General features: G+C 41.0%; 2 protein-coding genes across 6 annotated transcripts in view; one reads left to right on the forward strand and one right to left on the reverse strand.

The window, feature by feature from the left end:
• On the reverse strand, positions 1-12,252 carry CDC26 (cell division cycle 26). Of its 2 annotated transcripts, XM_043453570.1 has the most exons (4): positions 12,066-12,252; positions 5,514-5,624; positions 4,920-5,013; positions 1-432 (listed from the first exon to the last, which is right to left on the reverse strand). In XM_043453570.1, exons 2-4 carry the CDS (start codon positions 5,564-5,566, stop codon positions 256-258), a joined length of 324 nt encoding a protein of 107 aa, XP_043309505.1. In that variant the 5' UTR covers positions 5,567-5,624; positions 12,066-12,252; the 3' UTR covers positions 1-255. The 2 variants fall into 2 exon arrangements, with proteins under 2 accessions (XP_043309505.1, XP_043309506.1); XM_043453571.1 differs by lacking the exon at positions 12,066-12,252 and having other exon boundaries at positions 4,920-5,041; positions 5,514-5,629.
• PRPF4 (pre-mRNA processing factor 4) overlaps positions 12,248-22,059 on the forward strand; it is a 20,073-nt gene continuing 10,261 nt past the window's right edge. The window contains exons 1-4 of one of the 4 annotated variants that reach the window (XM_043453558.1): positions 12,248-12,443; positions 13,172-13,352; positions 14,956-15,142; positions 21,632-21,719. In XM_043453558.1, coding sequence (XP_043309493.1) covers positions 12,411-12,443; positions 13,172-13,352; positions 14,956-15,142; positions 21,632-21,719 — 489 coding nt within the window. In that variant the 5' untranslated portion in view covers positions 12,248-12,410. The remainder of the gene's footprint in view (positions 12,444-13,171; positions 13,353-14,955; positions 15,143-21,631; positions 21,720-22,059) is intronic. The other 3 variants (XM_043453559.1, XM_043453560.1, XM_043453561.1) reach the window with 3 other exon arrangements.

Here is a 22,059-nt window from a genome sequence, read left to right on the forward strand (position 1 = left end):
TTTCCCAAAAATATATTTATTTTTAAAAACAAAAATCAGACAAGTTTTACCGAGTCATTTTCCAGAGACAAACCAGAGTGTGAATTTCAGCTTTCAGAGTGAAAGTTAAGCATCCGTAATCTCATGCAGAAGTATTTCTCTGCAGGAGATAAAACATTCTGCCTGACTGAGAGCACTCCATTCTCTAAATCTTGTTTGCGTTTCCGCCATCATTGTACTCCATTCCAGGGCTCTGGCACGCAAGATAATCCACCTCTAAAACTCAAAATTTCCAAATTGAGATGAACGACTGTTGGGCTTTGGTTGGGGTTTATAACCAATTCGATCATTAATCATTTGTTCCCGGCTCTTGGGATCACTGCTGAGTCCAATGGCACCTTCTCCATCACTGCCTCCTACAATGTCCACATCTTCCTTTTGTTTCTTACGGGTCTGAAAGTTTAAATGTTTTAGTGTTAAGGTAATATTCTATTCATTAACAAATATTTCTTTAGCACTTACCATATATTAGGCATTAGGGTAAAGGATAGGGTTTGGGATTATACAACAATAAACTGAAATCCTAGGTTTAGATGGGTAGGGGTCCAAGAGGATGCAGTGACAAAAGATGTAAGCCCTACCTTCCAGGATGTCACAGCCTAAGAGAAATAGACCATTAAAGTAGAAGATGAATCAGAGCAAAGTCCACACAACAGATGGAAATTAAAGTGACCGGTAAAATAATAACCACCAGAAATTAACAGATGACACCATGAGATTATTATTATTATTTTTAAGTTTAAAGTGAAGTTGCTCAGTCATGTCCGACTCTTTATGACCCCATGGACTGTAGCCTACCAGGCTCCCCCATCCATGGGATTTCCCAGGCAAGAGTACTGGAGTGGGTTGCCATATCCTTCTCCAGACACCATGAGATAAAATGTAACACAGGAATAGAAAGTTTTGTGCTATCTTATCATGAGGTCTGTCTGATTTGGGGAATTCATTTCTGTTTTCAGATAGAAGGTTTGGCTCCAGCCACAAGTTACTACAGAATTCACAGTCAATGTCTCAGTTTGACCACTTTCAAAGACAGAAACTAACATCCCACAACGCCTGACCTGACTACCTGAGAGTTTCTGATCACAAGAAGGGCTCAAGACACCAATCCCGACCCCTGGGATCGCTGCTGTTCTTCCCACTCACTGCTACTCCTCACCACTGCTGAACTGGGAGCATTTAGATGCCAGCGTCAAAGTGTTACAGTGCATCAGTGAGGTATTACTTCATATATACATACACACAAACATAATGACCTTCCTGAGTTACTCTCTAGGTTATACTACCTAACATAACATTAGAAAAGCTCTCCCTGAACACGTTTGTGAAGACAAGTTCTAAAAGGCACAGGATGATGTCATTTTATAAACTGTGAGAAACTCAGAATATCCAAGTAAAATGAAATCATTTAAAAGGCTTCCAACTGTGAACAACTGCTGACTGTTTCAAAATCCAGAGTCAGCAAAATGTAATCAAACTAATTCCAGTGATAAATAAAATACCAGTTTTCTGTTTCATTTTAGCACAGGACAAAAACCATTCCTCCCTCCAAAGTTGCTCTAAAACAAGTGAAACCCACTAAATAACTGTCTGTAGTAAAAAGATTAAAAACAACAACAAAAATATCAAGGAATAAATTTATATCTAGGAATAAATTTGACCAAGGAGGTAAAAAGACCTGTACACTTAAGAACGAGCCATTGTTGAAAGAAACTAAAGACAAATAAATGAAGAGGTATTCTATGCTCATGGATAGGACAGTTAAAATGTCTATACTCCCTAAAGCAATCTACAGATTCAATGCAATCCCCATCAAAATCCCAAGAACATTTTTCACAGAAATAGAACAAAAATTCCTAAAATTTGTATGGGACCACAGAAGACCCCGAGGAGCCAAAGCAATCTTGAAAAAAAGGAACATGCCTGGAGGCATCACATTCCCTGATTTCAAATTACACTACAAAGCCACAGTAATCAAAACAGCATGGTATTGGCAGAAAAAGAGACAGATCAATGGAACAGAACTAAGAGCCCAGAAATAAACCTTCACATATACAGGTAATTGATCTACAACAAAATAGCAGAGAACTTACAGTGGAGAAAGGACAGTCTCTTAAATAAATGCTGTTGAGAAAATTGAACAGCCACATGCAAGAGAATGAAGCTAGACCACTATCTTGCACCAAACACAAAAATTAACTCAAAATGGATTGAAGACTTTAATATAAGACCTCCTGAAACAATAAAACTCCTAGAAGAAAACATAGGTGGTATGCTATTTGAATCAGTCTTGTCAGTCATTCTGAGTACTGTTTCCTCAGGCAAGGGAAACAAAAGAAAAATAAACAAATGGGACTATATCAAACTAAAAATCTTTGGCACAGCAAAAGAAACCATCAACAAAATGAGAAGGCAGGATACCAAATGGGAGAAAGTAACTGCAAATAATTTATCTGATAAGGGATTAATACCCCAAATATATAAAGATCTCATACAACTCAACAACAACAAAAAAAACCAGATGACCCAAGAATCTGAATAGACATTTTTCCAAAGAAGACATACAGATGACCAACAGGTATAAGAAAAGATGTTCAACATCACTAATTACTAGAGAAATGCAAATCAAAACCACAATATGATATCACCTCATGCTCATTAGAATGGCTATTATTAAAAAGACAAATAATAGGTGTTAGGACGTGGAGAAAAGGAAATCACACATTGTTGGTGAGAATGTAAACTGGTACAACCACTATGGAAAACAGAATGGAGATTTCTCAAAAAGTTAAGAGTAGAACTACCATATGATCCAGCAATTCCACTCCTGGGTATATAGCCAAAGAAAATAAAAACACTATTTCAAAAAGATGAGCTCACCACCATGTTCATCACAGCATCATTTACAATAGCCAACATATGGAAACAACCTAAGTGTCTCTTGACAGATGAGTGGATAAAGCAGATGCATATATATCTATCTATCCAAATAGATAGATAGACAGAGATATATATCTATATAGATATATATATATATATCCCATGAAATACTACTCAGTGATAAGAATTAGCTCAATTAAAAAAAAGGTAACTCAATGGTGAGCTGACTCTGCAAGGTCAAATTTCAGTATGATACTAACACTTTATAATTTATAAGACTTATTACAACTGAAGTTTAAACCATAAACAGCATTTCAGGGAAAGAGCACCGAGTGTTTATTGGCACTGAAACTAAAGATAACTCGTCAGGAGAAGATAAAGTGGAGAGATGACCGAGGACCAGATCAAAAGGGCCTTTCATGTCATCCTAAGGAATTTGGACTTTATTATGAAAGCCAATAAAGAATTTAAGTCTTACTGATTGACATCTAATACTGTGGGGTAAGGCTATGCTTAAAAAATACATGTTGAACTCCAATAGATGCTGGGAACTCAACAGTGGAGAACACAGACATGATCTTTACAATCAGCGTTCCTAATGTAAATGATTTTACAATAAACAAACAAATCATTATAAATTATAATAAGTGCTATGAAATAAAAGAATAAAGTGTTTTGAGAGACCCTAATGAGATGGAGAGAGCACGGGTAGGAATGAAACAAACACTGAAGTTGGACAGAAGAGGCCTCTCAGACTGAGGAGGCCACATTCACACTGAGACATGAAGAAAGAGGAAGGACTCCAGGCAGAGGAAAATAACATGTGCAAAAGGCCATGAGTTATAAATAGTCTGGCATGTTCAAGGAAATAAAGGCAAACCAATGTGCCTAGGGTACAGAGGGCAAGGCAAAGAGTGGCAGAAGATGAAATCTGAGAGGCCAGAACATACAAAAACTTGCAGGCATGATAAGGAATAGGGGTTTTATTCCAGGTTCAGGAAACCACTGAGGAGTTTTAAGCATGAGAATAACATAAGCTGAAAGTTTTTAAAGATCATTCTATATAGATACCTAATGGAGAAAGGATTGAAGACACAAGAGTGGAAATAGAGAGACAACTTGGATGCTACTTGAATTGTCCAGTGAGGTAACGGTTATTGGAATAGGGCTCTAACAGTGGAGATAAAAAAGGTATGGGGAGATACTAGAAATATTCTGAAGGTAGAACCAAAGGATTTTTGGAAAAACTGAATATAAAAGGTGAGGGAAAGGGAGAACTCAAGATTGACTCTCAGGATTATGGCATGAGCAACTATATAGATACTGACATAGAGCATACTGAGGTGAAAATGGTTCGAGGAAGAAATCAAGAGTTTTCTCTTTTAACATATTAAGTGTAGTACACTGAATAATGACCTCCAAAGCTATCAGGCCCTAATCTCTGGATCCTGTAATTGTTGCCTTGTATGTGAAAATGGTCTTTTTAGATGTGATTGAATTAAGGATGTTGTGATGGGGACATTTCCCTGGAATATGTGGGTGGGCCCTTAATGCCAATGCATGTAACTTGTTAAGAGAGGGCAGAGGGAGACTTGACAGGCAGAAAAGACGATGTGATCACAGGAGACACCGGACTGATGTGGCCACAAGTCAAGGAATGCCAGCAGCCACCAGAAGCTGCAGCAGTCAAGGGACAGAACTGTCCCCTACAGTCTCTGGAGGGAGCGCAGCGCTGCTGACATCTTGATTTTGGATCAGTGATACTGATTTCAGATTTCTTGCCTGCAGAACTGTGAAAGCCTAAATCTCTGTTGTTTAAAACCACCAAGTTTGTGGAAACTCATTACAGCAGACACAGGAAGCTAATACATTATGTTTAAGATGCCTATAAAGCATCCAAACAGAGATTTCAAACAAGCTGTTGGTATGGGAATCTGGAGTTCACAAGTTAAGGGTTACTGTTTTAAATATTCCTAAGGGTTTGAACGCTGTACTCTTACCTCCAGGTCCTTTCGAATGCTCTCAAACTCCTCAATATCATCAAGTTTCAGCTCCAGGCGGGTTGGTTTTCGTCGCAGCATAATGAAATCAACACTAAAGGGCAGATCCAGTAAACTATTAGCTGTTAAAAATGGTAGAGAGGAGAAAAAATTATAAGGCATAAATCTCAGCTACAAACATAAGACCAGTTTGTAAGCATGCACACAAAAACAAATGGTGCTACAAAGACTCAGCTGGAATCACACGCTGCCTTCTAAGTCCTTAGGGATATAATTATCACATTTTTATTACATGATGCCGATCCACAACTCTGTTATTCCAAAAATCTCTTTCTTCCAGAACTTAAAATAGCAAGCTGCCTATAAGAGAGGATTCTAGGCATCAATCACTTTAATCTCATGTCCATTCCCAGAGAAATACTCTAGCTAAGAGAATAAAGCTAAAATATCACATTTTAATTCAGTATAGTGAGTAGGAGAGTATACAAGCCAATAGATTTGACCAACATTATGTGGGAATTGTGAGAGATTTGTGATCACTCCTGAATGCTAAAATCAGTTTGCAAAATCGTATGAAAGCTCCCTCTAACTCACCAGCTCACAGGGTTATCCTCAAGGTCTAAATAGGTCCTCAATGGATACGTCATTCATTCAACAAACAGTTTCCTGTGCTCCAGCTACTGAGTTAAAAGGCATAGTCACAGTCTGTGGGGAAAACAAACATAAATAGAAAATCACAATATACTGTACTAAGAACTTTGATGAGGGCAATGTAACGGCATCACATAGGTACCCAATCCAGTGGGGTGAACAGGGATGTGGAGGAGATGATGTCTAAGTCGATATTTGAAGGACAGGCAGAAAAGGGGGATTAACGGCATCCCAGGCAGAGAGAATAAGTACGCACAGAGGCTCAAGAGAACACTCTGGAATCTGAAAACCGAAAGTAATGCTTATGCTAAAAAAAAAAAAAAGAAAGAAGCTGCTTGTTTTTTTTTTTTTTTTAAGAAGAAAATAAAACTCCTCAATTGAGTTTAAAGCCTGTTGATGGCATCATCTTTATATCCGCACGGTATCCAGTAGAGATCATCTATAATAACCAGTCAGTAAATGTTTTGTTGAATAAACTGAGAGATCCAAACAAACAAACAAAAAAAAGTGAAATGAACTTTTCTTGAGCACTGTGCTACACTCTTCTTTTTACATTCTCAGGTTTACTTTGGCACAGAAATACCATGATGCTGGCAAAATTACCCCTATTTAGATAAAGCTAGCTCAGATAAAGTCTTAGCTGCTCAGTTTGATTAATAAATGTCAGCCTCCTAGGAAATTCCTTGACAGTCCAATGGTTAGGACGCTGTGTGTCCACTGCAGTGGGCACCAGTTTGATTCCTGGTTGGGGAACTAAGATCCACATGCCTCGAGAACGGGCAAAAAAAAAAAAGTCACCCTCCTATAAAAATTGTACGTAGGTCACAGGGAGAGGATTACATGAGAATGATGTAAGTAAAATATGTATAGGCCCCTTTCCCCTTCTCAGATGGTCCACACTCTGTCTGGGGAGTGTGTTTCTCTCTAAATAAATCCACTTCTAACCAAGCAAAAAACAAACAAACAAACACCAAAAATATATGTACAGATATAAATGATTAATATATGTATCTAGGATATAGACAGGACTTTGAAATACACAAAGGAAGAAACGTCTCTCCTCCTCCCATGAAGGTTGGGACAGACACAAGTAATGTTATCAATACAAAACACCAGTACATCACATTTAAAATTGCTTTGTACTAAATCAGATATTATCTTGATTCCAAAGTAGACAAAAAAGTACAGGAGGCCAAAGTTCCAAGAGTGGAGAATGCTTAAGAGAAAAGAACTGAGACACATTTTAACCTTTCTGCAAACAGATAAAAGTGCCTGCTCTGCAGGGGAACGAGCATGGCCTTCCCACCAGAGCAAGACCCAGCTGGCCACACAGCCAGCTCCCCCCAGCAGGAAGCTTACACAAGCCTCTTATCCTCATCCATCAGAAGGCAGGAAGAATGAAAACCACAATCACAGGAAACTAACCAAACTGACCTCATGGACCACAACCTTGCCTGACTCAATGACTCTGTGAGCCATGTGGCATAGGGCCACCCAAGACGGATGGGTCATGGTGGAGAGTTCTGACAAAACGTGGTCCACTGGAGAGGGAATGGCAAGCCACTTCAGCACGATTGCCTTGAGAACCCCATGAACAGTATGCAAAGGCAAAAAGATACGACACTGAAAGATTTAACTACCCAGGTCGGTAGGTGTCCAACTGCTACTGGAGAAGAGCAGAGAAACAATTCCAGAAGGAATGAAGAGGCTGATCCAAAGCAGAAATAACACACAGTTGTGGATGTGTCTGGAGGTGAAAGTAAAGTCTGATGCTGTCAAGATGAGTATTGCATAGGAACCTGGAATGTTAGGTCCATCAGTCAGTTCAGTTCAGGCGCTCAGTCATGTCTGACCCTGTGACCCCATGGACGCCAGCACGCCAGCCTTCCATCCATTACCAACTCCGACAGCTTGCTCAAGCTCATATTCATTGAGTCAGTGATGCCATCCAACCATCTTATCCTCTGTCATCCCCTTCACCTGCTGCCTTCAATCTTTCCCAGCATCAGAATCTTTTCTAAGGAGTGTGTTCTTCCCATCAGTGGTCAAAGTACTGGAGCATCAGCCCTTCCAATGAATATTCAAGACTGATTTCCCTTAGGATTGACTGGTTTGATCACTTTGAAATCCAAGGTTCATGAATCAAGGTAAATTAGAAGTGGTCAAACAGGACATGGCAAGAGTGAACATCGACATTTTAGGAATCAGTGAACTAAAATGGACTGGAATGGGCAAATTTAATTCAGATAACCACTATATCTATTATTAAGGGCAAGAAAGAATCCCTTAGAAGAAGAAAATGAAGTAGCCCTCACAATCAACAAGAGTCCGAAATGCAGTACTTGGGTGCAATCGCAAAAATGACAGAATGATCTCTGTTGGTTTCCAAGGCAAACCATTCAATATCACAGTAATCCAAATCCATGTCCCAACCACTAATGCTGAAGAAGCTGAAGTTCAATGGTTCTATGAAGACCTACGAGATCTTCCAGAAGTAACACCAAAAAAAGATGTCCTTTTCATCACAGGGGACTGGAATGCAAAAGCAGGAAGTCAAGAGGTAACTGGAGTAACAGGCAAGTTTGGCCTTGGAGTACAAAATGAGTGTTTAAGAGGACAAAGGTTAACAGAGTTCTGCCAAGAAAACACCCTGGTCACAGCAAACACTCTCTGCCAACAACACAAGAGAAGACTCTACACATGGACATCACCAGATGGTCAATATCGAAATCAGATTGATTATATTCTTTGTAGCCAAAGATGGAGAAGCTCTATAGAGTCAACAAAAACAAGGCTGGGAGTTGACTACGGCTCAGATCATGAACTCCTTATTGCCAAATTCAGATTTAAATTGAAGAACAAAGAGAAAACTACTAGGCCATTCAGGTATGACCTAAATCAAATCCCTTATGATTACAGAGTGGAAGTGACAAATAGATTCAAGGGGTCAGATCTAACAGACAGAGTGCCTAAGGAACTATGGATAGAGGTTTGTAACATTGTATAGGAAGCAGTGATCAAAACCTTCCCCAAGAAAAATAATTGCAAAAAGGCAAAAAGGTTGCCTGAGGAGGCCTTACAAACAGCTAAGAAGAGAAGAGGCTGTGGAAATGTGGAAACTGTGGAAATGAAAGGCAAAGGAGAAAAGGAAAGATATACCCATTTGAATGCAGAGTTCCAGATAACAGCAAGGAGAGATAAGAAAGCCTTTTTAAGTGAACAAGGGAAAGAAATAGAGGAAAACAATAGGGTGGGAAAGACTAGAGATCTCATCAAGAAAATTAGAGATACCAAGGGAATATTTCATGCAAAAATAGGCACAATAAAGGACAGAAATTGTATGGACCTAACAAGAGAAGATATTAAGAAGAGGTGGCCAGAATACATAGAAAAATTACACAAAAAAGATCTTAATGACCCAGATATGTGATCACTCACCTAGAGAAAGATATCCTAGAGTGTGAAGTCAAGTGGGACTTAGGAAGCATCACTACAGACAAAGCTAGTGGAGGTGATGGAATTCTAGCTGAGTTATTTTAAATCCTAAAAGATGATGCTGTAGAGTGCTGCACTTAATATGCCAGCAAATTTGGAAAACTCAGCAGCAGCCACAGGACTGGAAAAGGTCAGTTTTCATTCCAATACCAAAGAAGAGCAATGCCAAAGAATGTTCAAACTACCACACAATTGTATTCATTTCACATGCTAGCCAAAGTAATGCTCAAAATCCTTTAAGCTAGGATTCAACAGTATGTAAACTGAGAACTTTCAGATGCACAAGCTGAATTTATGTACAAGCAGAGGAACCAGGGATCAAATTGCCAACATGTCTTGGATCATAAAAAAGCTAGAGAATTCCAGAAAAACATCTACTTCTGCTTCATTGACTACACCAAAGCCTTGGACTGTGTAGATGACAACAAACTGTGGAAAATTCTGAAAGAGATGGGAATACCAGACCACCTTACCTCCTCCTGAAAAACCCGTATGTAGATCAAGAAGCAACAGTTAGAACCGGACATGAAACAACAGACTGGTTCAAAACTGGGAAAGGAGTACGTCAAGGCTGTATATTGTCACCCTGCTTATTTAACTTCTATGCAGAGTACATCATGCAAAATGCCAGGCTGGATGAAGCACAAGCTGGAATCAAGACTGCAGGAAGAAATATCAATAACCTCAGATATGCAGATGACACTTATGGCAGAAAGCGAAGAGGAATTAAAGAGCCTCTTAATGAAGGTGATAGAGGAGAGTGAAAAAGCTGGCTTAAAACTCAACATTCAAAAAACGAAGATCATGGCATCCGGTCCCATCACTTCATGGCAAATAGATGGGAAAACAATGGAAACAGTGACAGACTATTTTCTTGGGCTCCAAAATCACTGTGGATGGTGACTGCAGCCAGAAATTAAAAGACACTTGCTCCTTAGAAGAAAAGCAATGACAAACTTAGATAGCATATTAAAAAGCACACACATTATTTTGCCTACAAAAGTTCATACAGTCAAAGTTACAGTTTTTCCGGTAGTCAAATATGGATGTGGGAGATGGACAATAAAAAAGGCTGATCACCAAAGAATTGATGCCTTCAAACTGTGGTGCTGGAGAAGACTCTTAAGAGCTCCCTGGACAGCAAGGAGATCAAACCAGTCAATCCTAGAGGAAATCAACCCTGAATACTCATTGTAAGGACTGATGCTGAAGTTGAAGTTTCAATACTTTGGCTACCTGATGCAAAGAGCCGACTCATTAGAAAAGACCCTGATGCTGGGAAAGATTGAAGGCAGGAGGAGAAGGGGATGACAGAGGATGATATGATTCGATGGCATCACCGATTCAATGCACAGGAGTTTGAGCAAACTCCAGGAGATGGTGAAGGACAGGGAAGGCTGGCATGCTACTGTCCATAGGCTCGCAAAGAGTCTGACAAGACTGAGCAACTGAATAACAATTGGAGGCAGAGGTTCTAATTCCATCCCCACTGATCTTGGACAACTGGCTTCACCTTTCACTAGATTTTGGTTTCTTGGTCTGTATCTGTTGTTCTATGGATTAAATGTCATATTGCAACATAAATTCCTGTAACAAAACCTGGCGTTTAGTGAACACTCAATCAGTTCAGTTCAGTTGCTCAGCTTTCTTTATATTCCAACTCTCACATCCATACATGACTACTGGAAATACCAAAGCTTTGACTAGATGAACCTTTGTTGGCAAAGTAATGTCTCTCCTTTTTGATATGCTATCTAGGTTTGTCATTGCTTTTCCTCTAAGGAGCAAGCGTCTTTTAATTTCATGGCTGTAGTCACCATCTGCAGTGATTTTGGAGCCCAAAAAAATAAAGTCTGTCACTGTTTCCATTGTTTCCCCATCTATTTGCCGTGAAGTGATGGGACCAGATGCCATGATCTTAGTTTTCTGAACGTGGAGTTTTAAGCCAACTTTTTCACTCTCCTCTTTCATTTTCATCAAGAGGCTCTTAAGTCTTCTTCACTTTCTGCCATAAGGGTGGTGTCATCTGCATATCTGAGGTTATTGATATTTCTCCCTGCAGTCTTGATTCCAGCTTGTGCTTCATCCAGCCTGGCATTCCACATGATGTACTCTGCATAGAAGTTAAATAAGCAGGGTGACAATATATAGCCTTGACTACTCCTTTCCCAATTTGGAACCAGTCTGTTGTTCCATGTCCAGTTCTAACTGTTGCTTCTTGACCTGCATACAGATTTCTCAGGAGGCAGGTCAGGAGGTCTAGTATTCCCATCTCTTTCAGAATTTTTCACAGTAAATAGCCATTATTATCGTAAAGAGGCCTAGGGGAGGGGAGGGAGCTCTTTCCAGCTCTGGAAACACCAGTATTTTGAGCATCTCCACCCCCTACAAGGAGAAGGAAATGGTAACCCACTCCAGTACTCTTGCCTGGAAAATCCCATGGACAGAGAAGCCTGGGAGGCTACAGTCCATGGGGTCGCAAAGAGTTGGACACGACTGAGCGACTTCACTCTCACCTTCACCCGCTACAAGTGGACAAAAATCTTGTCTTGTCCACCTCTGATGCCCCAGCACCCAGGGCAGCAGGGTTGTGCAAAGTTGCTTGCTTGCATTTTACCTGACGGCTCACATTCATCATCTCACTGAGAATAAAACAGAAAGACCTGCTAAGACAGCAAAATTGGGGCGTGGCTCCTCCGCCTGATCTTTATTTCACTTCGGCGCTAGAGGGCTCTTTGAGCTTATTGTTTCACCACTGCCCAAATCCACCGAAAACCCACCCAGCTCAGAAACTGCCAAGAGAACTTCCTGACAGCGGAGAACAGCACTCCTGCCGCAGCTCCCGGGCTGCACTCAAGGGTCCAGGGCGAGAGTTTCCATGGCAACATGGGCCTTGGCTCCAGGAGGACTTAGAGCCAGGCCGGGAGCGACAGCAGGCCCCGGAAACCCTCGATTCGCTCCCTGAGTTCAGTTCGCAGCCGCGCGATTCGCCGCACCTACCTCTTTTCAGGCCTTTTCAGTCTCTTTCCGGAACCTCGGCGACCACCCCGAATCATCCGCTAAGCCAACTGGACTACACTTCCCACACTGCCTCTGAGTCTCTCTCTTCGCAGAACCTTGTCCTCCGCGTGCTATTCTCGGAAGCTCTACGGATCACATCTCTCTCAACTCGCCCAGACTCCCTTCTACTACGATTCCCATAATGCTCCACGCCGCCCAGGATGTGCGTCGGCCCTCGGACCACTTCCGGTCGATGACGCAGTTCCGCTTTGCTGGGCGCGCGGTGGACGGTCTGAAACGTAGAGCACGGCTTTCGCTGGGGCTTCGCGGCCACGGGAGCCCAGCATGGCTTCCTCACGACCCTCCTCCACGGTACAGGTCTCATTCTGGCAGGGAGCGTTGAGGGGTGGGGGTCTTTGCGAAGCAGGGCCGTTAGGGAACGGGCTACGGCGGTGGAGGGCCGAGGGGGAAGGCTGCGGTGTTTTCCTAATTCTTGAGTGCTTTCATCTGTTTTAGCTCATTTTCACCTCTCACTACAGCCCCGAAATGTAAATATCTCTTCCGTCTGGTTCAGAAACGGAGCTCTGAAAGGGAGTAGAGTCTTGGCCAAGATTTACGACACTTTCCGATGTAACGAGGCCTCCTAACTTAATATCTACTGCTTCATGTCCGAAACGTTTGAAATGTATGAACAGTAACTTTCTAACTTGTCCCACGTACCATCGCGTTGGTTATTTCAGTTGTCCTTGAAATCCCCTGTGATGAGCAATAATTCTGGAAATTTCTTAAAAGCCGAGATTGCACTTGCTGCAACTGTATGAAATAAACGTGTTCGAGAGAAAACCTTTGACAGAAAAATCAGCACAAGAAATTGACTAGTTTTATCCATCTCTTCCTGTCTGCAAAACTTAAGTGATTAAGAGACTGGAACCACTCTCTCCTTCCACCCCCAGATCAAGGAAGACACATTTTAACTGGTGTCTGGTTTGTCCTTTGTGTGGGGGAAGAAATAGGTTTGAAGCTCTAAATAAGCTGCATTCTGCTGGGAAACCTATTCGATTGCTACGATTAAGTTTTAGGTTAATTAATGTAGGTCTTTGTTTTAGCAGGCAACCAAAACTAAGGCACCAGATGACTTAGTGGCTCCTGTTGTGAAGAAACCACACATCTATTATGGAAGTTTGGAAGAGAAGGAGAGGGAGCGTCTGGCCAAAGGAGAATCTGGGCTTTTGGGAAAAGAAGGACTCAAAGCAGGAATTGAGGCAGGAAACATTAACATAACCTCTGGTAAGATGCAAATTGTGAGTTCATCTTTACCTTTGGTGCTCAAATTTTCTGTAATGATTACCTGCCTCAACTTAAATATCATTAGTTTATGTCAAAAAACTTCAAATATCTGCCTACCTGCCTTGGTATTATCATCCAGAGAAACTTTTTCTTAAAACCTTTTATACAGTTTTTCTTCAATGAATTGTTAGTAATTTTACTAGGAATTTATTCAGTGTGCATTTGGATTCAGAGTGATTCCCTTTGTCTTCTGGAGATCTAGCGTAGTTCTGGCATTAGCTTGGAGCTACTGTGTTTCCTAATATTCTCCTCTTTTTAGTTTTCAAACTGCTTTTCACCCGAAATGAAATTATCACTTTTAAATTTTAAAGTGGTAGCCATCTTTATTTTGAAAGCAGTTAAACAATACAGAAACATATGAAGTAGAAAAACTTGTAGTCTTTAATTGGGGCCATATAATTTCAAGAACTTAATAAAGCTATAAAAATACATTTTCTCCTGGCTGGCTCGCAAAAAATAAAAAATAAAAAAAAAAAAATACATTTTTTTTTCCATAAATGATAAACAAATTGTTAAATGATAAACAAATTGTTTTATAACCTGCATGTGTCATTCTGAATACGGTTAAAGGGGCTTTCCCGATGGCTCAGTGGGTAAAGAATTCACCTGCAATGCAGAAGACACAGGAGACAAGGTGAGTTTAATCACTGGGTGGGGAAGATCCCCTGGAAGAGGAAATGGCAACCTACTCGAGTATTTTCACATGTGTAAAATCCCATGGACAGAGGGGTCTGGTGGGCTACAGTCTACCAGGTCACAAAGAGTTGGAAACAAGTACGCGAATAAGTATGCACACACTGTTGAGGGTATTTTTTCATGCCAGTAACTAGTAGTCTACTATATTTTTAAAATAAAATCATTCATGTTTGTCATAAGAAATTCAGACAGTATGGAAGGGTATAAAAAGACTTCTCCGCAGATAGGACTTCGGTCAAGTTTCTCATCGACCCTCCCACACCTTTTCTGTACACATGCACTTTTCATGAGTTTTAAACCTTTTATGTTATTTTAAACATGACTGCATCACTACTGTACTTCTCACTTCGCATCCAAATGCTTGTTTTTTATGTGACTTTTAAAACTAGCTTCTAGATTAGCCAAAAAGCCTTATAGTTAAGGCTTATCATTTTCATGGTAATTATTTCCAGTTTATTGTTATGTTTGTTAGTGTTCCTATACTGAGACTGTTTCAGAAAGTAACCTTGACAACTGTTAAAATAATGTTTCTATTTTTCCATGGATAGAAAGCCTAGTTAACTTGTTAAAAGTGCTCTATATTCTCATTGTCTCATGAAAGCTGTGTGTTTATATAAGTGTAAGTTGCCAAATGAAACAAGATGACTTGAACCAGTTTCTGGCCTTTAAAACCTCATTTAGTTTTCTGTGTTTGGCATACTTTAATGAACTGAGAAACTGTAAAATTTCTAGTAGATTAGTTAAGTGTCCCTAGAGGCAAGCAGACTCCAGTTCTAAGAACTTATTTCTCTCTCCCTAATTGAAGAAGATTGGTGATTTATGCTGATATTTCCTGCTCTGTTTATAGGAGAAGTGTTTGAAATTGAAGAGCACATCAGTGAGAGACAGGCAGAAGTGTTAGCAGAGTTTGAGAGAAGGAAGCGAGCTCGGCAGATCAACGTTTCCACAGATGACTCAGAGGTCAAAGCTTGCCTTAGAGCTTTGGGGGAACCCATCACACTTTTTGGAGAAGGTCCTGCTGAAAGAAGAGAAAGGTACCCTTTCTAAGTACTTACTCTTTTTTTAATCACAGGGTTATAGTTCCAAATTTTAGTTGTTGTTGTTCAGTCACTAAGTCATGTCCGACTCTGTGACCCCATGAACTTCCCTGTCCTTCACTGTTTCCCAGAGCTTGCTCAAACTCATGTCCATTGAGACAGTGATGCCGTCCAACTGTCTCATCCTATCGTCCTCTTCTTCTCCTGCCCTCAATCTTTCCCGGCATCAGGGTCTTTTCCAGTGAGTTGGTTCTTCACATCAGGTGGCCAAAGTATTGGAGCTTCAGTTTCAGCATCATTCCTTCCAATGAATTTTCAGGGTTGATTTCCTTTAGTATTGACTGGTTGGATCTCCTTGCAGTCCAAGGGACTCTCAAGAGTCTTCTCCAAAAAAAAAAAGTCTTCTCCAACTCCTCAGTTCAAAAGCATCAATTCTTCGGTAATCTGCCTTCTTTACGGCCCACATCCATACATGACTACTGGAAAAACCACAACCTTGACTATACGGACCTTTTTCAGCAAAGTGATGTCTCTGCTTTTTAATACACTGTCTAGGTTTGTCATAGCTTTTCTTCCAAAGAGCAAGTGTCTGTTAATTTCATGGCTGCAGTCACCATCCACATTGATTTTGAAGCCCACGAAAATGAAATGTGACATTTTGCACTTTTTCCCTATCTATTTGCCATGAAGTGATTCAACCAAATGCCATGATGTTCATTTTTTGAATGTTGAGTTTAAGCCAGCTTTTTTCACTCTCTTTTGCTTTCATCAAGAGGCTCTTTAGTTCCTCTTCACTTTCTGCCATTATTTAGTTGGTATTTGTAGCTAAAACTTTAATAGAATGTCTCACATAATGTTGACAGAATATCTCATTAAGTTGTATGAATATGGTTTAGTCCATAATCTAAGTCTTAGGCCAATTTATTCTCCTCTACTAATTTTTCTTTATAAACTGTGAAGATGTTAACATGTTCCGTCCCCTTCCTCTCCTTAGCATGCAGTTTTGAGTTGGGTAAAATTTTGTCACTGAACTCTGAAAATTTAAACAGCAAATGTGTTTTTTGTCATTAACATAAAACATGATGGTAAGTGTTTTTTGGATGTTATTGAAAAGAAGTACTGTCCTCAAATAATGCTACTCTTGTGATTCTGAAGTTCCAAAATCTCTCAGTGACAGGCTAGTCGTGTGCAGTTACAAGGATGTGACCTGCCTGCCTCTTCAGGACTTGGGGCTCAACTATTCCTCACTTATTACATTTACCCTCTTAAGGCCCTTACCACTCTTCAACCCAGTGCAAACTGATTGACCAGTACCACACTGAAATGGCTGTTCATTAAGGTTATCAGCTCATCTTTACTAAGAATAGCCCTCGTACACTGCCACCTATTCCATCCTTCAAACACTCCCTTTCCTTGGCTCCCATAAAACCCAATCCTCCTGGTTTTCCTCCTGTTTCTTTAGCTAATTCTTCTAAGCCTCGTTTCCCCCCGCGTAACCTTTATAAACCACTGTTGTTTGTCCTTGTCCTACACCTGGTGGCTCAGACAGTAAAGCGTGTGTCTGCAATGCTGGAGACCTGGGTTCGATCCCTGGGTCAGGAAGATCCCCTGGAGAAGGAAATGGCAACCCACTCCGGTACTCTTGCCTAGAAAAATCCCATGCACAGAGGAGCCTGGGAGGCTACAGTCACAAAGAGTCGGACACGACTGAGCAACTTTACTTTACTTTACACCAACCATGAGGGATCGGGTCCATTCCCGTGGCATGGTTTATATGGACTCCCATGGCATGGAGTCTGATGATTCCCAGGTCTCTGTAGCCTAGCTATTCTGTAGTCTCAAATTTGACATCTTAAGTTGGTTGTTGTTGTTGGTCAATCACCAAGTCGTGTCCGGCTCTTTGCAACCCCAGGGACTGTAGCACACCAGGCCTCCCAGTACCTCACCATCTCCTGGAGTTTGCCCAAGTTCATGTCCATTGAATTGATGATGTCATCCAACCATCTCATCCTCTGTTGCCCTCTTTTCCTGCTGTCTTCAGTCTTTCCCAGCATCAGGGTCTCTTCCAGTTAGTTGGCTGTTTTCATCAGGTGTCCAGAGTATGGAGCTTCAGCTTCAGCATCAGTCCTTCCAGTGAATATTCAGGGTTGATTTCCTTTGGGATTGACTGGTTTGATCTACTTGCTGTCCAAGGGACTCTCAAGAGCCTTCTCCAGCAGCACAGTTCGAAAACATCAGTTCTTCAGTGCTCTGCCTTCTTTATGGTCCAGTTCTCACATGCATATGTGACTACTGGAAACACCATAGTTGTGACTGTATGGACCTTTTTCAGCTAAATGGTATCTCTGCTTTTTAATATACTGCCTGGGTTTATCACTGCTTTCCTTCCAAGAAGCAGTCATCTTTAATTTTGTGGCTGCAGGCACCATCCACAGTGATTTTCCCCATCCCAAGAAGAGGAAATTTGTCTCTGCTTCCACCTTTTCCTCTTCTATTTGCCATGAAGTGTTAAGACCAGAGGCCATCTAATTAGATTTTTTAATACTGACTTTCAAGCTGACTTTTTCAGTCTCTCTTTCACCCTCATCAGTAAGCTCTTCAGTTCCTCCTCGCTTTCTGCCATTAGAGTGGTATCATCTGCATATCTGAGGTTGTTGATATTTCTCCCAGCAATCTTGATTCCAGCTTGTGAGTCATCTAGCCTGGCAATTCCATGATGTACTCTACATATAAGTTAAATAAGCGGAATGACAGTATACAGCCTTGTCATACTTCTTTCTTAATTTTGAACCAGTCATTTATTCTATATAAGGTTCTAACTGTTTTTTCTTGACCCGCATATAGGTTTCTCAGGTGGCAGGTAAGATGGTCTGGTATTCACATCTCTTTTAAGAGTTTTTCACAGTTGTGATTCACACAGTCAAAGGCTTTTGCATAGTCAGTGAGACAGAATTTTCTGGAATTCCTTTGCTTTCTCTATGATCAGCGAATGTTGGCAACTTGGTCTCTGTTTCCTCTGCCTTTTCTAAATCCAGCTTTTACATCTGGACGTTTCCATTCAGGTACTGCTGAAGCCTAGCTTACAGGATTTTGAGCATAACCTTACTAGCTTGGGAAGTGAGCGCAATTGTCTGGTAGTTTGAACGTTCTTTAGTATTGCCCTTCTTAGGAATTAGGATGAAGATTGACCTTTTTCAGTCCTGTGGCCACTACTGGTTTTCCCAAATTTGCTGACATACTGAATGCAGCACTTTAATAGCATCATCTTTTAGGATTTCAAATAGCTCAGCTGGAATTCCATCACCTCTGCTAGCTTTATTGGCAGCAGTGCTTCCGAAGGCCCTCATGATTTCACACTCCATGATGTTTGGCTCTTGGTGAGTGACCACACCATCATGGCTATCCAGATCATTAAGATCTTTTTTGTACAGTTCTTCTGTGTATTCTTGCCATCTCTTTGTGATCTCTTCTGCTTCTATTAGGTCTTTACTGTTTTTGTCCATTATTGTGCCCATCTTTGCATGAAATGTTCCTTTGATATCTCCAGTTTTCTTGAAGAGATCTCTAGTCTTTCCCCTTCTGTTTTCCTCTGTTTCTTCACATTGTTCATTGAAGACGGCCTTTTCTCTCCTTGCTATTCTCTGGAACTCTGCTTTCGGTTGGGTATACCTTTCCCTTTTTCCCTTGCTTTTCACTTCTCTTCTTTCCTTGGCTATTTGTAAGGCTTTGTCAGACAACCACTTTGCCTTCTTGCATTTCTTTTCCTTTGGGATGGTTTTTGTCAGTGCCCATGTACAGTATTATGAACCTCTGTCCATAGTTCTTCAACTCTGTTTATCAGATCTAATTCCTTAAATCTATTTGTTACCTCTGCTGTATGATTATGGAGGTTTGATTTAGGTCGTATCTGGATGGCCTAGTGGTTTTCCCTGCTTTCTTTAGTTTAAGCCTGAATTTTGCTATAAGGAGCTGATGATCTGAGCCACAGTCAGCTCCAGATCTTGTTTTTGCTGAGTGGATAGAGGTGCTCCATTTTCAACTGCAAAGAATAAAATCAATCTGGCATTTGGTGATGTCCACATGTAAAGTTGTCCCTTATGTTGGGAAAAGGTGTTTACTATGACCAGTGTATTCTCTTGGCAGAATTCTGTTAGCCTTTGTCCTGCTTCATTTTGTACTCCAAGGCCAAACTTGCCTGTTACTCCAAGTATCTCTTGACTTGCTGCTTTTGCATTCCAATCCCCTGTGATTAACAGGACATCTTTTTTTGGTGTTGGTTCTAGAAGCTCTTATAGGTCTTCATAGAACTAGTTAGCTTCAACTTCTTCGGCATCAATGGTTGGGGCTTGAACTTGGGTTACTGTGATATTGAATGGTTTGCCTTGGAAACGAACCAAGGTCATTCTCTCGTTTTTCAGATTGCACCCAAGTACTACCTTTCAGACTCTCTCATTGGCTATGATGGCTACTCCATTTCTTCTAAGGGATTCTTGCCCTCAGTAGTAGATTTAATGGTCATTTGAATTAAATTTGCCCATTCCCATCCATTTTAGTTCACTGATTGCTAAGATGTTGATGTTTGTTCTTGCCATCTCCTGCTTGACTACTTCCAGTTTACCTTATTCATGGACCTATGTTGAATGAAATTAAAAGATGCTTACTCCTTGGAAGAGAAGTTAATGACCAATCTAGACAGCATATTAAAAAGCAGAGAGATTACTTTTGCCAACAAAGGTCCATCTAGTCAAGGCTGTGGTTTTTCCAGTAGTCATGTATGGATGTGAGAGTTGGTCTCTATAAAGAAAGCTGAGCACTGAAGAATTGATGCTTTTGAACTGTGGTGTTGGAGAAGACTCTTGAGAGTCCCTTGGACTGCAAGGAGATCCAACCAGTCCATCCTAAAGGAAATCATTGGAAGGACTGATGCTGAAGGTGAAGCTCCAATCCTTTGGCCACCCGATGCGAAGAGCTGACTCATTGGAAAAGACCCTGATGCTGGGAAAGATTGAGGACAGGAGGAGAAGGGGATGACAGGATGAGATGATTGGATGGCATCACCGACTCAATGGACCTGGGTTTGGGTAAACTCTGGGAGTTGGTGATGGACAGGGAAGCCTGGCATACTGCAGTCCATGGGGTCAAGACTGAGCGACTGAACTGAAGTGAACTGACATTGAACTCATCTATTTTCCATCCTTTTCCTTTTCTCCTTGCAAATAACACAACCGTTCACACAGTTTTCAGTTAAAAATCTGTGTCACCTTCTGTGTTACCCATCAGCAAAATCTTGTTTATTCTACTTCTGAAATGTACCTCCAGGATGTCCTCTTTTCTCTCCCTCCACTAGTTTCAAATTTAGACTATTGTAATAACCCCAGATGTGCTATATTAATTGTTTGCTTAAAATCCTACAGTGTCTCTTACTAAACTTTGAGTAAAGAACTCCTGACATGCTCTTCATCCTTACCTTGTACCACTCTTCCCCAGTTTACTAGACTCGGTAGCCATAATGGTCCTCCTAGGATACTCAAGCTTTTTTTTTTTTCCCTGTTTTTCAACTTAATTTTCCTTTTTTTATTCCCCTCTCTTGCCTTTTGTGTTATGATTTAGTTACTAAGTTGTGTCTGACTCTTGGGACCCTGTGGACTGTAGCCTGTCAGGCTCCTCTGCCCACGGATTTTCTAGGCAAGAATGCTGGAGCTCTTTCCTTTTAGAGCGTTTTAATTCTTTTGGTTTCAGCATAAATACCACCTCCTTAAAGAAGCCCTGCCTAACCTCTGATCCCTGGTAAAGTAAGCCCCGACATGCTCTATCATGGTATGTTACTTTGTTAATAGCCTTGCAAAGGATATACTTTTACTGTTTGTGTCCCTTAGGTGAATGTCTTGAGTCTTCCCCGCCACTGTCTTATTCAGTCCATTAAGACTCAAGTGGGAGGATACCACAGTATACTGAGTGCCCTCCTTTGTTCTTCCCTCTTTAATCTCTTCTCCATACTTTTCCAGGAGTCTTTCTCCAGTGTGAGCCCTCCTCACCATGGCATTAGGAGCGCATTGTGACCTGGTCCCTCCTTCGATTCGCAGCCATTTCTCTCTCTCAGCCTTTCCCAGTACCCCATGCTCCAGCCGTACTGAACTGTTTTGATTCCAGGCTCAACATGCTTTTCTTGCTTCCAGACCTTCACATTTGTTGAACCCTCTGCCTTAGCTGTCCTTTCCGAACATTCTTGACCTAGTGACTTGGTTGATTGAGGTCTCAGTTTAGAGAGCATCTTCTCCATAAGGCCTTCCCTGATGCCCTCCAAGTCTAGGTTGTTTACTCATGATTCCCCTTAGCACCCTGTGAAGTCAAGGGCTGTTTCTTAGTCATTTTTTGTACTTAACGCGTCAAGAGTATCCAACACACTGTGGCACAGAGTGAAGTAAAGTGAAGGTCTTACTTTACCTCATCTCAACCCTATTTAAATTCTGATCTTCTTTGTTACAGGTTAAGAAATATCCTCTCAGTGGTCGGTACTGATGCCTTAAAAAAGACCAAAAAAGATGATGAGAAATCAAAGAAGTCCAAAGAAGAGGTAAAATACGTCCTTGGCTTCATAGTGTAAGCATGCAGGAAACAAGGGGGCAGTTCTCTTGTTTTCTGTTCTCAGAGCTTTGCTTTGCCTCGGATGAGGGGCAGAGCAGGGGTTGGAGACTGCTGTTGAGGAATAGTTGTTGGCAGTTGTTTGTGGTTCCTTTGTAGATACAAACGGAGGTAAGCGAGTTTCCCATTTCAGGAAAGAAGCACACCATTCCTGGTTTTCCTTTTAAAAAGGAACCAGAAATCATCCAATAAGAACTCATAGAAGGAAACACAGCAGAAAGCGCATATCCCAGATTTCATCATATTATACTGAACTAATTCACCTTTCTTCT

This window comes from Cervus canadensis, chromosome 30 (assembly GCF_019320065.1).
Source record: "Cervus canadensis isolate Bull #8, Minnesota chromosome 30, ASM1932006v1, whole genome shotgun sequence".
Taxonomy (NCBI): Eukaryota; Metazoa; Chordata; class Mammalia; order Artiodactyla; family Cervidae; genus Cervus; species Cervus canadensis.

What these genes read in the sequence shown, in the direction of transcription:
- CDC26 (XM_043453570.1), bottom strand. Translation starts at nt 5,566, where the DNA reads ATGACGTATCCATTGAGGACCTATTTAGACCTTGAGGATAACCCTGTG. An exon ending in GAGGATAACCCTGTGAGCTG is followed by an intron (nt 5,014 to 5,513) that starts GTGAGTTAGAGG and finishes TCTGCCCTTTAG; the next exon opens with TGTTGATTTCATTATGCTGC. An exon ending in GCATTCGAAAGGACCTGGAG is followed by an intron (nt 433 to 4,919) that starts GTAAGAGTACAG and finishes TTAAACTTTCAG; the next exon opens with ACCCGTAAGAAACAAAAGGA.